The sequence below is a fragment of the Lytechinus pictus genome, chromosome 10 (genome assembly GCF_037042905.1).
Source record: "Lytechinus pictus isolate F3 Inbred chromosome 10, Lp3.0, whole genome shotgun sequence".
Lineage (NCBI taxonomy): Eukaryota > Metazoa > Echinodermata > Echinoidea > Temnopleuroida > Toxopneustidae > Lytechinus > Lytechinus pictus.
In genome coordinates this window covers 29914336-29928821 of record NC_087254.1, presented here as the reverse complement: position 1 = coordinate 29928821, position 14486 = coordinate 29914336, and the positions used below count along the sequence as shown (strand labels likewise).

At 35.2% G+C, this 14486-nt stretch overlaps 1 protein-coding gene across 1 annotated transcript; it reads right to left on the bottom strand.

The window, feature by feature from the left end:
• Window positions 1–4354: 4354 nt before the first annotated feature.
• LOC129270082 (F-box/LRR-repeat protein 16-like) lies at window positions 4355–13826 on the bottom strand. The gene has a single exon (XM_064106161.1). It carries the CDS (start codon window positions 12714–12716, stop codon window positions 11520–11522), a length of 1197 nt encoding a protein of 398 aa, XP_063962231.1. The 5' UTR covers window positions 12717–13826; the 3' UTR covers window positions 4355–11519.
• Between the last annotated feature and the right edge of the window lie 660 nt (window positions 13827–14486).

Genomic DNA, 14486 nt, shown 5'->3' with positions numbered 1-14486 from the left:
ATCCACAAACGCATTATTTGTCCTCGTCGTTTTTCAATAAGTAAATCAAGTAAGAGTTTTGAAATTGTTTTCACGTTAAGCGCCCGAAGTTCTCCCTAACATGTTAATTTACAATTATCCATTTTAGGATAACAATCTCATCATCATCACCATCATCATCATCATAAGTGACTGCAAGTGTAAGAATAATGCCTTTAAATTAATAATAATATATGCCTACATGTACAGCGACTACAGCCACCATTACCATTGTGGCCCTTTAAAATGAATTAAAAATAAAAACTCTTTTCTTAGTTGATAAATAAATGAGTAAATGTTTAGAATAGACTATAACCTTCGACTGTGTTGCTGAAACAGATCTCTATTGTGACAGAAATGTCTCTGTCGTATCTTAACAAAACAACCATGGTCAAAGTAGTTCCGTGGGTAGAAATTTTCAATTCGCATTCGATTGAGTAAATTACCATTGGATATCAAATGAAGCGGATAAAATTCATAAAATCTTTTTCGTATTTCCATTTTTTTCTATTAATGTCTAATATGTTTAAAAGACAATAAGGTTGTTCACAAGTCATGATCTCTAGGAGCTATTCCAGTGGAATAATTACAGAATTAAATCATCGCAAGAGGATATGCATATAATCTTTTTGATCCACTCGGGTTTTAATATTTCTTTAACTCTTTGCACGCTGAATCAATTTTGGGGGGATAGTAATGATAACTGTTTCAATGTTATTTTCTTTATTTCAGGATTTCCATATTGCACTATTGATGCTTATGATTATCATATAAATGTTATCCAAGAACTTATGTAATTTATAAGCTTTTGTATATAGAGGAGAAATCTAATTATTACAATTGTTGAATTCAATTGTACGAATGTGCAAAATGACAACATCAGCGAGCAAACACGCTGGTACCGCTGATCCATCAATGTATCTTCTAATCCATTTTGTTTTCATACATAAGAGGTTTACGTGCTGAGTATACTATGTCTCCCTCTTATTATAATAAGCAATTTTTTTGGTTCTTTTTATTCTTGATATTTATTCTTTCTATGTTTATTTTATTATGACTATTGTTGTTCCTGATGATTACTAATAACCCCCCCCCCAAAAAAAAAATGTATTAATTTTTTTTATATCATTTTGCTTCAAATTATGTCAGCGGCTGTGTGTGTTTGCGGGAGGTGGGCGGGGTATTATTCCTTTGTAGTTCGTATTTGAAGTCGTATAAGAATCAGCCCGTCATAATAAAGATGCTATATGTCTCCAATGATTAAGCGATTTCTAAAACAAAGCTTTCATGGACTATCCATTCTGATAGATAGGTATACTATTCAGATGAATGGAAAAGATTATTGACCTTTAAAGCATTTCTCATTAGATACCATAATGATTTGGGTGCGGTGATTCCAATTTCGTCATTGTAGATAAAATATAAATAATGTATGGTCTCTGATGTCACCCGTCATCATTATGGTCACTGGGGGATGAGGGGCTTGGAACAATTATCATCCCACCAACATTTTCACGACTAAGAAACAAGGGGAAAACACAGAAAGGAAAGGAAAACGTGCAATATATTATTTTCCGAATACTATGTTAAATTAAAAAAAATATATAGATAGATAGATTTTTGTGTTGAAAAGGTCAAATATTATGCTGCTCGATCGCTTCGCTCATATCGTATCTCGTTCCCATTATCTGCGAATCTCTACATAAAAATGTACATGGGCGGACACCATCCGATCATCTTCATTACCATGCGAGAATCTCTATATGGTTTCAAAAAGACAAAAGCTTGTCATCAAAAATGCAATATGGTACAAGCAGTGTATAGAAACGGGTGTCCCTCTTTCACCATGTTCATCTCACTATCGTCACATAAAGCCTGAACTCTTGTGAATAATTGATGCTATAGAGACGAACGGTGTATCCTCTCCAAATGTCATGTATGCAAATTACTTCCCGGTCGATACACATTTCGATATACTGCATTCCCTGTTAGGCGAGATCATATACACCGCACCCACTATATTACTATAATTATTTACTTAATTAGCTTCTAAATTTAGATATCAATACTTTCATTATGCTCAGGGAAGAAATATTGTGCTGTACATATTTCTTCCTCTTTGCCCCCTTTCCCTGTCGCTTTATATTTCAGTTTCCATGCTTTATATATTCTGAGGTCGTTGAGTAATATTGAATTAAAAGGTATTCATTTTAACATGTTCAAAGTACGTATATCACCAAGTGAACAACGATATATATGACTAAATAAAAAAAGATATTACAAAGGATGTGATATAACAAAACGAAATGCATTTACAATCTTAACATGACTGTCCGGTCATTATTTTATGAGCGAAAGAAGCAATGTATAATATATATATAATGAAATGAATATTTGCATCACAATAGGCCTAATCTAAAATAACCAAATAAGGAAATTGAAAAAAGGGGTAAAATAGCTGAAACTAAATCAGGACAGGCTCTAAAACCGTTACAAATAAAGGTAGCCTGAAATTCATAAAGCTGAAAGTAAAAAATATTAGGTAACAATGAATGATTAACTTTAATACATGTCTGAACTTCGAAGTTCTTTTTTTTTCGATCAAGCACAACCCTCACTACATTAATCTTGATCATTAATATGAATAATGAAAACCACTACGAAATTGCCATACTTTCACTCAATTAAAGGACAAGTGCACTCGTAAGAAAAAGTTGATTTGAATAAAAAGAGAAAAATTCAAAAAGCATAACACTGAAAATTTCATAAAAATCGGATGTAAAATAAGAAAGTTATGATATTTTAAAGTTTCGCTTAATTTCACAAAACAGTTATTATGTACATCCTGGTCAGTATGCAAATGAGGGGACTGATGACATCACCAACTCACTATTTCTTTTGTATTTTATTATATGAAATATGAAATATTTCACTTTTCTCCTCATTTTCATGTGAAATAAAGTTTTATTCCTTCCTAAACATGTGGAATTACTGTTGTTTTAACATTTTGTGGTTCAACCAAGAGGGTCCTTATTGTCAAATCTGTAAAAACAAAATGAAATATTGTATAATTCAAACAATAAAACACAAAAGAAATAGTGGCTGAGTGACATCATCTACTGTCTCATTTACATATCACTGAGTTGTGCATATAACTGTTTAGTGAAAAATAAGCGAAACTTTAAAATGTCATAACTTTCTTATTTTTACATCCGATTTTGATGAAATTTTCAGTTTTATGCTTGTTAGATTTTTCTCTTTTTATTAAAACCAATTTTTTTCTGGGGTGGACTTGACCTTTAACAACAATTATAATGCGCTTTTAAACAACACATGTAAGATTGAAACATTCCAATCTACATTCAAGATGAAATTACAAACACAACTTGAATAAAGTCCACGATATCGCAACAAGGAAGGAGAAGCCTTGTTCGAATATAAATTTGTTTCTCTATGTAAATAGAATATGTAAAGACACCAATTCCGAATTGCAGTGTGTCTAATATAAACCGTATAGTGAACCCTATACGGAAACGAAAAATTGATGACTTCGATTGGGGCCACATTGTTGATTGAACATAATATAAACTACCTACCAGGCAATGTTATGAAAACTCGCTTTCCAGGAGTATGCAGCTACAGTTAATGGATGCAGGGGATTTTGGAACCCAAGTTAAATTTAGTTTTCCTCCAGGCGAAGACGGAAAGGGTGATCAATAAATTCAATACGGAGCGCTGAGCGTAAGGGGTCTTTGATTAGATTCACGTCGTTTTGAGACGAACTTCATTACAAATCCAATCACCCTGGGTTTTCCTAGACTTCAGGGATGATTAATGACAATATCCCATTCTGTATTTACTAAGTATACATGCTGACATACTTTATTTTAATCTGTTTGATAGATTATTAGATTTAGTCAAGAATCTAGGATTCCAGGAGGGAATCTTATAACAGCGGTTACCACACGCTGCTTTCTAGGTTGTCATGACATCCGTATGAATATAGATCTACGATGCAACCCAAGTGCAGTTAATATTCACCTGGACCTCGTCTTGCACAAAATAATTTACCATTGATCCGATCAACTACAACTATGGAAAGTCAGCAACGCTAACATCTAAACTGCATCTTTGTTCATTTTTTTTCTCCACAATACTCATCAATTCATCGTTGTCTTGACGATTCAGTGTGCTCCTCCTTTATTTTACAAAGGACATTGTGCACATTTCCTGTAGGAAAAATCATGACATTGATTGATTTCCATATAGTTGAGGTTGATTGGATCATGGACCTTAGATGAGCAAGCTTGACCGCTTTTCTTTTTTTTTTAGATCCTCTTTTCAAGTTTGGAAAATTTTCGTTCTGTTTCGTGAAGGAATGCAAGAGACGTATTACGGTTTATCCCGGTTGTCTTACGACAGGACGACGTTCTTTAATCTGTTAATTATAGATGGTTGTTCAACCATCATGACTGACAAACTCCAAACAATTAACGTTCATTGATTTCAAATAATTCGGGATTGAATGTTAACAATACATCATTTGGCAAAATTGATGTGCGTCGGAGTTTTAACTCTGACGCACTTAAAAATCCAGTTAATCCAGCAATGAATATTTAAAAAAATGATTATTAATTTATTCAATGCATTGTTTACGCTAAATTTTTAATTCATTCCAGTTTGCTGCATGGTTCTAGAAGAGTTTTCCTCTCCACTTATCAAAATCATTTTTTAATAGAGAACTGTATTGGGACGTATACAGAGAAATATTGAGATGCATAGAATGAAACTTTTTTTTAGAATTTAGATATTTATATATATTAACGATTTTCTTCATTATGTAGCTTATATGTCTCTAACACCAAATGATGATACGGAGAGAATAATGAATCGGTGATGAAATTCACGTTGGTTTGGGCCGCGCAACTTTTTAATGTCACCACATAGTTCAATTGAATTCGAAAATTCAAATGACCTATATGGTGAATTAAATTTGCAGGAAATATCGCTTCTATAACTAGGAAATAATTGTAACTTCTAAAGGTTTCCCTGGCGAAGAAGAATTGTGTAGTAGGTTTCACATTACACCATGCATCTTTCTTGGGCAAGTGTTGAAAAGGATCACCCAATCTCGACGTTTCGACAAGTGTGTTCTTGGCGTCTTCAGGAGAATGGACATTATTTCATAATACTGCTCAACAGTGAAAGGTTCATATTTGCTACAGTGATACAGTGATACAGTGATTTTTATTTCTGATCTAATATCCCTTTCCATCGCTTTCAATTTCTCAATAATAGTCTCCTTGAAATGAATCACTGTAGCATGTCTATTTAAAGAGCAATCTAAACTTTCAATTTCTCCATAATATATAGTTTCCTTTTTATATTCCACCGAATTACGATTCACGATATATAAAATCCCCATTTAAGGGTAATTCTAAAACTATATTTTTTCATAATAATTTTGTTTTTACTCCGGTGAATCACGAACCATCATTACCATCTAAACCTATTTTACAATAATCGTTTCCGTTTACGATTCCAATGAATAAAGGTCATTCACACTAATAAAAATCTTTAAACACATGTGTATCAAATAAAAGCAGATCAACAGAGAAAACTGCAATACCCCCTCTCACGGCCAAGAAAAAGAAATAGAAATAGAAAAGGAAAGAAAAGGAAAGAGAGAAGGGTGAAATATGATATTATCTTCTGAATATTATGTCAAAATCTTTGCAAAAAAATCTTTGCAATATGCGATACGCCATATCCCACTCCCTCAAGAATTTTGGCTCATTATGCTACTGTTCGTCAAACAATAAAACCGTTATTTTTTCTTAAATTTCTTTCCGTGATATCACTCGTGAGCTGAGCTTCCACCATCGTAAAACGATAAATTCTACAATATTAAAATTGTGATTGATTAGGTATAGAATGGGACAACTCATTTCATGCACACTTGTATATAACAACCAAGGAGTTACTGGTTACTCCTTGATATGAGGAAAACAAATTCATTTCAAATAAAAAGAAATACTAATTTGTGGAATTCTGAAGTAATTTGAAAGGTAAGCAAATACAATTATAAATTTAAACGACGAACGAAAACTAGATCTCTGCCTATTTTGACAGACTTTCGCCATTAACTCTTCCTCAATATTTTTTTTTCATTGTTCATCATAATACCTGACATCATGATGCACTTTCGCTTCAAAGATATTAAAGAGGGCATGTTTTTAAATTGGACAAAAATGGGATAAAGCCAACATGAAATATAATCGGTATTCAACGTAGCATAAATGAGAAAAAGGTCAGATTATAATTCAAATATTTTATGCACCTACCATGTCTATAATAAAGACTAATATGGAAGTGTAATTTTTTTTTAACAAAGAGAGAGAGAGAGAGAGAGAAGGGGAAGTGAGATAGAAATATAGTAAATTAGCATCGTGACACTGTGTTATTACAATGTGAAGTTTTTATAGTTACTTATTACAGTTTTTAAGATTAATTGCAATTTATTTGAAATCTTATCACAAGCAGGAAGAAATAAATGATTATATTCATGATTATGGCTTTGAAGGAAACATGTAAACAGTCATATTTCATGTATCAAGCATGTGTACTTGCACAAAGAGAGGGGCTTAAGTGCACATACCCCCCCCCCCCTTCAAAAAAGGGGGAATAAATGGGAGAAGTATGTTATCATTTTTTTTTATGTCAAAGTCTATCACAGAATAGAGTTATATTCTAAATTACCAAAAAAAAATGCTCGCTTATTTCGATTGCTCTCAACTTTGAAGGAGCTTTGCCACATGCGCCATATTGTACCCCCTAAAATGTTTTGGCTCATTACACCACTGGATATAGACTACCAACGAAACCTGATGTGCATTGTGTCCTGAAAAGAGCAATCTTGGTTTTGCATTATAAAATGTGGGCATTCTACGCCTAGAGCCTAGATTTCGATCGTCTTATCTTAGAGATCCAAAAGAAACTCAGAAACACAAAATATACGCGATGGAACAGAGAAAAGATGCAGTAAATAAAACGGTAAATTAAGAAAGGGGAAATCTTAAAATAAATTGTTTACCATACATGTTCTTTAAGGATACTGACGTCGAAGAAATTATACAATATCTTTATGCCTTCAGCCATCTTACTCTTAGTGAATTCTATATTTTGAGTGACGTCAGGGGATGGGACATTATATGTTCTGCTTCTGACGAACAGGCGATTTAGCAGACGATCAGTGACGTCATGATTTCCACGGGCAAATAAAGCGCCAAAAACGAGTGAGCGATACCTCAAAAAGTATTGAATGAGCGGAAGGCATTTTGAGGAGATGCTATGGTTGCTTCGAGTAAATTCTTATACTCCTGGATTTACTAAATTTAGAGTTACTGAAATAACTCCTCCAGATCGAATAACATAACGATGTATTGACCAAAATATCTGTCTCATTCCGTTTAAGGAAAGGAAAACATCTAGCTCCTAACGATTATACAGAATCTGGAGAGCTTGTAAAGTTAAAACACTTCGAGGTTTGACACTACTTAATCACATAAAGAGCATTTATTTCATGTATATTAAAGAGTGGGGCCTAAAATTTTTTGAAATTTATTTAACAACTATCGCCTTTTTCGATCAAATTGATGAGTGGCATATAATGGGCCAATAAGGGAAAATTTTCTGTTACAAGATATTCATTTGCCCCATCCTTTTGAAATAACGGAATAATCAGTGGTAAAATGATATGTTATCCAGTGGGCCCGATATTTCGATAAGGAAATTTGATGCAGAAAACAAAGACAGAAAATGCTTTCACAAAAATACTTCCTTGGCCCCTTCTGTACTTACATGACAACTATCCATCGAAAAAATATGAGGAAAGAAACCATTCACTTTCTTCATTGGTATGGAGTTTGGTCTTTATTTTAATTTGTCAATTTAATGTGGTATCTTATGACTTGAGTTTGTATGATTTTATTCATTATGAAACCAAATCAAAATCAGCTCAAAGTGATACCTTTATTAACCATGCTTCATAGTTTATGGTTTCTTAACATGTCATCATAGAGGAGACATCTTCGCGATATTCGCTGTTTAGGGTAAGATTAAATATTCTATATTAATTGCGATTTCAATTCAACTACATTGTTTTTCTAAATGAATGCTCATGTGCTTTTTTTTCAACAAGCTATTTACTTCATTATACAGTTATAGACAATGGTTTCTCTTGTTTGCATTTTCTTTTTATTATAGTAATGTTCTTCTAAAATTTACGTCAGCGCTGGAATAATAATTAACACGATTAATACAATAACAGTATCAAAACTATCAGTTTACACACACATTATCATATCGCATATCATTCTCACTCAATGTGGTGTCTTTAATCCATACTTTCTCTGAATCACAAATCCCCTGATATCAATGAAAGTCACAGATATAAGAATAATCATGATACTTTTGAACAAAACCCATTTTTACATTCGTCAGTATAATATAGGGACCGTGACATTATACCCAGAATGACGTCATCTCTTGGTCCCGCAGGAAACAGTGGCTTTAGATTGCTAATTGCCATGGTTTCTAATCTATTCCCACTGTGAGTTCCATAGATTATTATATCTGGTTCATCATACTATACATAGCCCTCAGATGACCAGCCATTGATGAATCTAGCGATGTAAAATTACTACACTATACCGTTAGTTAAAAAAATATCCAATGCTATAATTCATTTTAGTGCAAACTATTTGTATTACTCTCTTATTATCATCGTCTAATTGCTTTTCCTTGCCTTCTCACACTGAATAAAGTATTCAATTTTATTTCTATAATGTCAACAAAATATTCCCCTTTTCACACTTCTCCTTCATGATCTGACAATACATTCTTTCATAATCCTTACCAAAAAGTAACAAAAAAAATTATGGGTAATAACTGGTTATAAATTCGGGTATGCATATGGTTAAAATGGTCTTCATGAAAAATGTGCTTGTCATTATAAAATCCTTAAAAAGAAGAATAAATTTCATATTGTAGATGAAGGTGGAACAGACAGCATGGGGAAAAACAGGACGTTTATAATCGTTTAAAAAAAATAGTTATGAAGGATCAGATATGAAACTTGCAATGTTCAGTGTAATAGCTCTGCAACATTTCTGTAGAACATTTGTTCATTAATATCTTTATAAAAAGGAGACCCAGTTCAGAATGTAAATCCGGTTGCATAATATTGCTTGTTTAATAAGATTTCTTTTTACTTAGCAATTTAGGGTGAAAAAAAATAGGGGATGATGATAATTATTTTTCGTGAAACCTTCGAGGAAACCAATTCTGTTAATTCTATGACTAAATACATTTTTCTCATATAGTCTATAGATCAAATTTAGGTCTGAACTTTGGGTCTTCTTATCTCGATCTTCTACATTTTCCGACGATCTGGATAGCGGACGACATCCATTTTGAATAGGTTGACGATAATTCGCGGTCAACGACATCAATTCTGTTTCGAAAGTAATTCTCAGTTCACTGTCTGTGCATTTTCTAAGGCGGCGTGCCTAATTCATACTGAAAGGGGGTTAGAAAATATCGGGAGCGTGCCTGTATATATCGTGTGACTCATGGTGAAATATAATTTCCTATTTTGAACGCCGATGGAAATCCCCTCAGTTTAAAAGGGATTCGTCAGAATTTCATTTGGAGAGTGAGAAAGAGAGAGCAGGAGGGAAGAGGGGAGGTGGGTTGCGATAGAAGAATATTAAAAATACATTTACATTAAAGGTCAAGTCCACCCAAGAAAAATATCTATTTGAATAAATAGAGAAAAATCCAACAAGCACAGCACTGAAATTTTCATCAAAATGGGATGTAAAATAATGACATTTTTAAGTTTCGCTAATTTTTCACAAAACAGTTATATGTACAACTCGGTGATATGCAAAATGAGAGAGACGATGATGTCTCTCACTCACTATTTCTTTTGTTTTTTATTATTTGGCATATTTGGCAATAATGACCAACTTGACTGAACCATATAATGTTAAGACAATAGTAATTCACATGCTCAGGGAGGAATAAATTTTTTCTTCACATGACACTGAGGAAGAAATTGAAATATATCATATTTCATAGAATGAAAAACAAAAGAAATAGTGAGTGGGTGACGTCATCAGTCCCCTCATTTGCATACTGACCAAGACGTGCATACAACTGTTTTGTGAAATTGAGCGAATCTTTAAAATGTCATAAATTTCTAATTTTACATCCGATTTTGATGAAATTTTCAGTGTTATGCTTGGTGGGTTTTCTCCTTTTATTCAAGTCAACTTTTGTGGGGGTGGACTTGTCCTTTAATAAAGGATTAAAAGTTTTATGGCAGATATGAAATATAGATGGTAATGCAACTATACATCATATGTTTATTACAGGACACTGGTATATACAATTGCTCAATGACTTTACAGTTTTATCAAAATCAAATCTGACATTTCGATAAAATTGTGTCATGTGTGTGGCTATTACTGAAAAAAAAATGACATTTCGTTGTTGAAGCGTCGTCTGGTACATAATGAATGAGTTTTTTTGTCTATTTTCGTTCAATGTTCATGCTGGTCGCTTAAAAAAAACCTAAGCGAATTCTATCATGTCTATCATGACTCTTATATACATGTACATTATATTTCAAAGCCTATTCCACGAAAGATAAGATTCTGCCACTTCTGATTACTCTTCTTTTTTCCGTTTTCTGTTTTTATTTCCATTTCGGCCATGCACGTCAAGGATGCTGCCTTTGTATTCATTGATACTCCTGTTTGTCCGTTTGGTCACTTCGAGTTTGCCAAAGCAAAACAAATTAGAAAACCCAATTGAAAGATCACAAATGCAGTTTGTATACGTAACCTTCATCCTTCTCGTAAAATCATGTCACCAAGATCCTATTCGTATTTTCATCTTCATGTTCTTAGTATTGCTATAGAGCGATCTATTTAGGAAATCTTATAGAACCAAATAGTGTTTTCGTAAGTACTTAATAATGATGTCATCAAAATACATAAGACTCAACACTATCACATTCTACTGATAGCCATTATTGTTTAAAAAGGAGAGCGTCATTCATTTTGTAAGATCACAGTGCTTTAAAAGCAGTTTATTCATGTTCATCTTGCATCAAATTGTTAATATGTTAACAATTCATTCCTGTTATAATTTGCTTACACGTCTTACAGTGTCACTGAAGATGTTCATTTAGATTGGGGGTGACGTTATCCCGACGTTATATGAGATAATGATCTTTCTAACACACACCCATTCATCTGTTTGGTTACTTTAAACCTGCGAATCCGCGATACTCATCATCTGACCACAACGCATTTTGAAACATATTCAGAGTAATCATTCCAAGCACATCTAATAAATACATCATGTGTAAAAGTATATGATATAGATACTAAGTCATCGAATAATATAAACATACTGTCAACACACAAAACTCACCTGTCTAATGTGAGTTCCTCTAGCTTAGGCAGATCACATGCGATGTATTCCAAAGCAGCATCCGTGATACGAGGGCACCATGAGAGATCTAGACACCTGAGCTGGCCAAGATTCTCTGCTATGAGCTCAATAGCCTCATCTGTGATTTTACTGCACCCTGACAGTGAAAGAGTAGTGAGCTGAGGCAGGCAGTGAATAAGGTTCACTACAGCCTGGTTGGTCAGTTCCCAGCAAGACTTGAGCCTTAGAGTGGTCAAGGTGCCACATCTCTGTGCCACCAGACAGCCAAGGACGGCGTCGGTTACATGATAAGCCTGAAGGTTCAGCTCACGCAGGTGGGGAAGCCTTTGCGCAATGGCCGCGACGCTCTCATCTGCGACGTTGATACAATCGCTGATGCTCAAGGATGTTAACCTAGGCTGAAGACTGGCCCAAAGTCCCGCTTCCGTGAAATCGTTACATCCACTTAACTCCAGTGATGTCACGGACCCAAGTTGCTCCAACATGACCTCCAACCCAGCATCGGTCACCGTGGAGCGTTTAAGTGAAATGGCGCGTAGGAACTTCTTTGTTCGTGGACAATGGTCAATGAACTCACAGATGTCCAAATCCGAAACGCTGACCAAACAAACTGATTCAAAACCACGCAGCTCGAAACTCGATAGAGATGTAAAATTCTTGGTGCCATCGTCCTGTTCCTCGTACAAGTCTCTGCGATGAAGGATCGGTGTGACCGTCTTCCAGAACATTGGTTGGTACAAAACATCCTTCCAACATTTACAAACGTGTGCGAGTCCACAACGCTCTACCGGCGTGAGGTACAAAAAGAGTCTTTGCAAGAAGATCTTGTCAAGGAAGAGCTCCTCGAAGCTTTGAGCCGTAAAAAGAACATGTCCTGTTGGTGAGGATTCTGCCCCTTCACAACCATTTTGGATGCTCCCGCCACCCAGCTGTTGCTTAGAAGCTGACTGTCCATGGTGTGGCATCATAGCCAGTCCTTCACAAGTGGCACCAAGATCGTTTGGACTAAGTTTCACGTAGGTTTCGGCGCCACTTGGATCCTGCTGTCGGGCTGGTTTACAAGGGGAACCCCCTCCCTGTTGCATGTGTGTGGGGCTTTCCCCATCTGAGTCCGATATGCCATTCATGTTGGTTGTTGGTGCACTTGTTCGTGATACAAGAACACTGGCCATTTAATCTCCAAATGAATATATTCACACTCTCTCTTTTGCCATACGTTTATTATCCCAAGCATACAGCACAGACCTGTTGGCTTATGTATATTGACGGTGTGATCACTCTATCCAGAAACAGATGGGAAACGCATATGAACTGATGACAATGGAAATGACAGACCTCAAATCGAAACCGACTCTTTAAACTGCACTAACTTCTGTCATAAAGTGATATGAGGATGATGTCGTCACAGTGAGATGTGATATTCTCATTGGGAGCGTGGTCAGTGCTCTGACCCGCTGAGCCCATTTGCACTAAAACACACGATAAATAACATCAACCACAGACCTCTATATCAGTACCAGATATGAATACCTTTCTCCTTATCTTCGGAATGTTTTACGTTGGTGTGTATAAATACCTGGGCGGTGGTGCGACTCCAAACACACAGAGTCACAAACGAACCCCACCAATGGGACGGAATACCTCTTTCGAGACGATATACCCTTTATTCCTGAAGGTTAAAATGAGATGTACTGCACAACAAAATGGCCACTGTTTTCTTCCCTGTTGCTGCGTAGGATGGCTTCATAAATTAGAATGGATTCTGCAAGATGCCGCGGCGTCGGTTTCCGTCGATCTGATAAGGGAGAGATGCTCACGTACATTCATCGACGTACATCGTGCGTGCGATGAGGAGATTCCGATCTCCCGATGCAACTTGTCGTAGGGAGACAGCAAAGCCCGCCTTTTTTTCTGTAGCTGCGTGGAAAGCATTAGGAGTAGGGGTCTCCGTAAATAACACACTGGTCGAGTGTGTAAGGCGCGAAGCACTTGGCTCATAAATGAACGTGCATCCTCCGACACGGTTGAACCCTAAAATGAAAACATCCGCTGTCTTGTTAACAACATGTCGTTATAAGATTATTACATTCGCTCCCTTTGCAACGTTCTCCTCGTGTCATTTCTACATAGAGTATAAGGGTTACTACTCTCTCCCGTTTTGGATCATTTTGGTGGCTTCCTGTATCACAGACAGAGTAAACATCCACACAAACCCTCTCGGGGAGATATTCCTTGATTCTATAAATAACTCAGATAACATGTCAGTCAATGGCATGGCGTAGATTCCGAACCTGTCAGTACTCGTATGATAATTCTCTGATAGCTACCACAAGCCTGCATAATTATGTATATCAAGTTAAAGAATACAGTAGTAACCTACGTTCTAATTGATTGCTATAGGGACGGATTCGAAGTAAACATAATCATGGTTAAACTTTGTGACTGACATTATATCACATCACAATGGATGCGTTCAGTCACGAATGTTGAAAACGAGCATTAATTATCATCATTAGGTCATCAATGATAATTCATCCGTCCTTCCTGCGACCCCCTCTCATTCTCGAGACCTTTATATTTATATTCATCATATATATATGTATATATATATATATATATATATATATATATATATATATATATATTCAATTCAATTCAATTCATTTATTTGACATCCTTTAAAAACATACAAACATATGTACAAGTATAATATGATACAACAACAAAGGAATAAAAGAATTTAAATCACAGTATAAGCAATAAAAAATTATAGAAATATAAAAGAAATGAAAAGAAAATGTAGCGGATGTAGGAAGTCAGAAAGGCCATTGACCTGTCAAAGCCGACTCCCTTGATTACTACACTATGGTACAATTAAAAACACAAATAGAATAGTGGCAAAAAAATAACAGACACGAACATATCGACATCAACCCACCCCC

Coding starts and splice junctions, on each gene's coding strand:
- LOC129270082 (XM_064106161.1), bottom strand. CDS start 12,716: ATGGCCAGTGTTCTTGTATCACGAACAAGTGCACCAACAACCAACATG.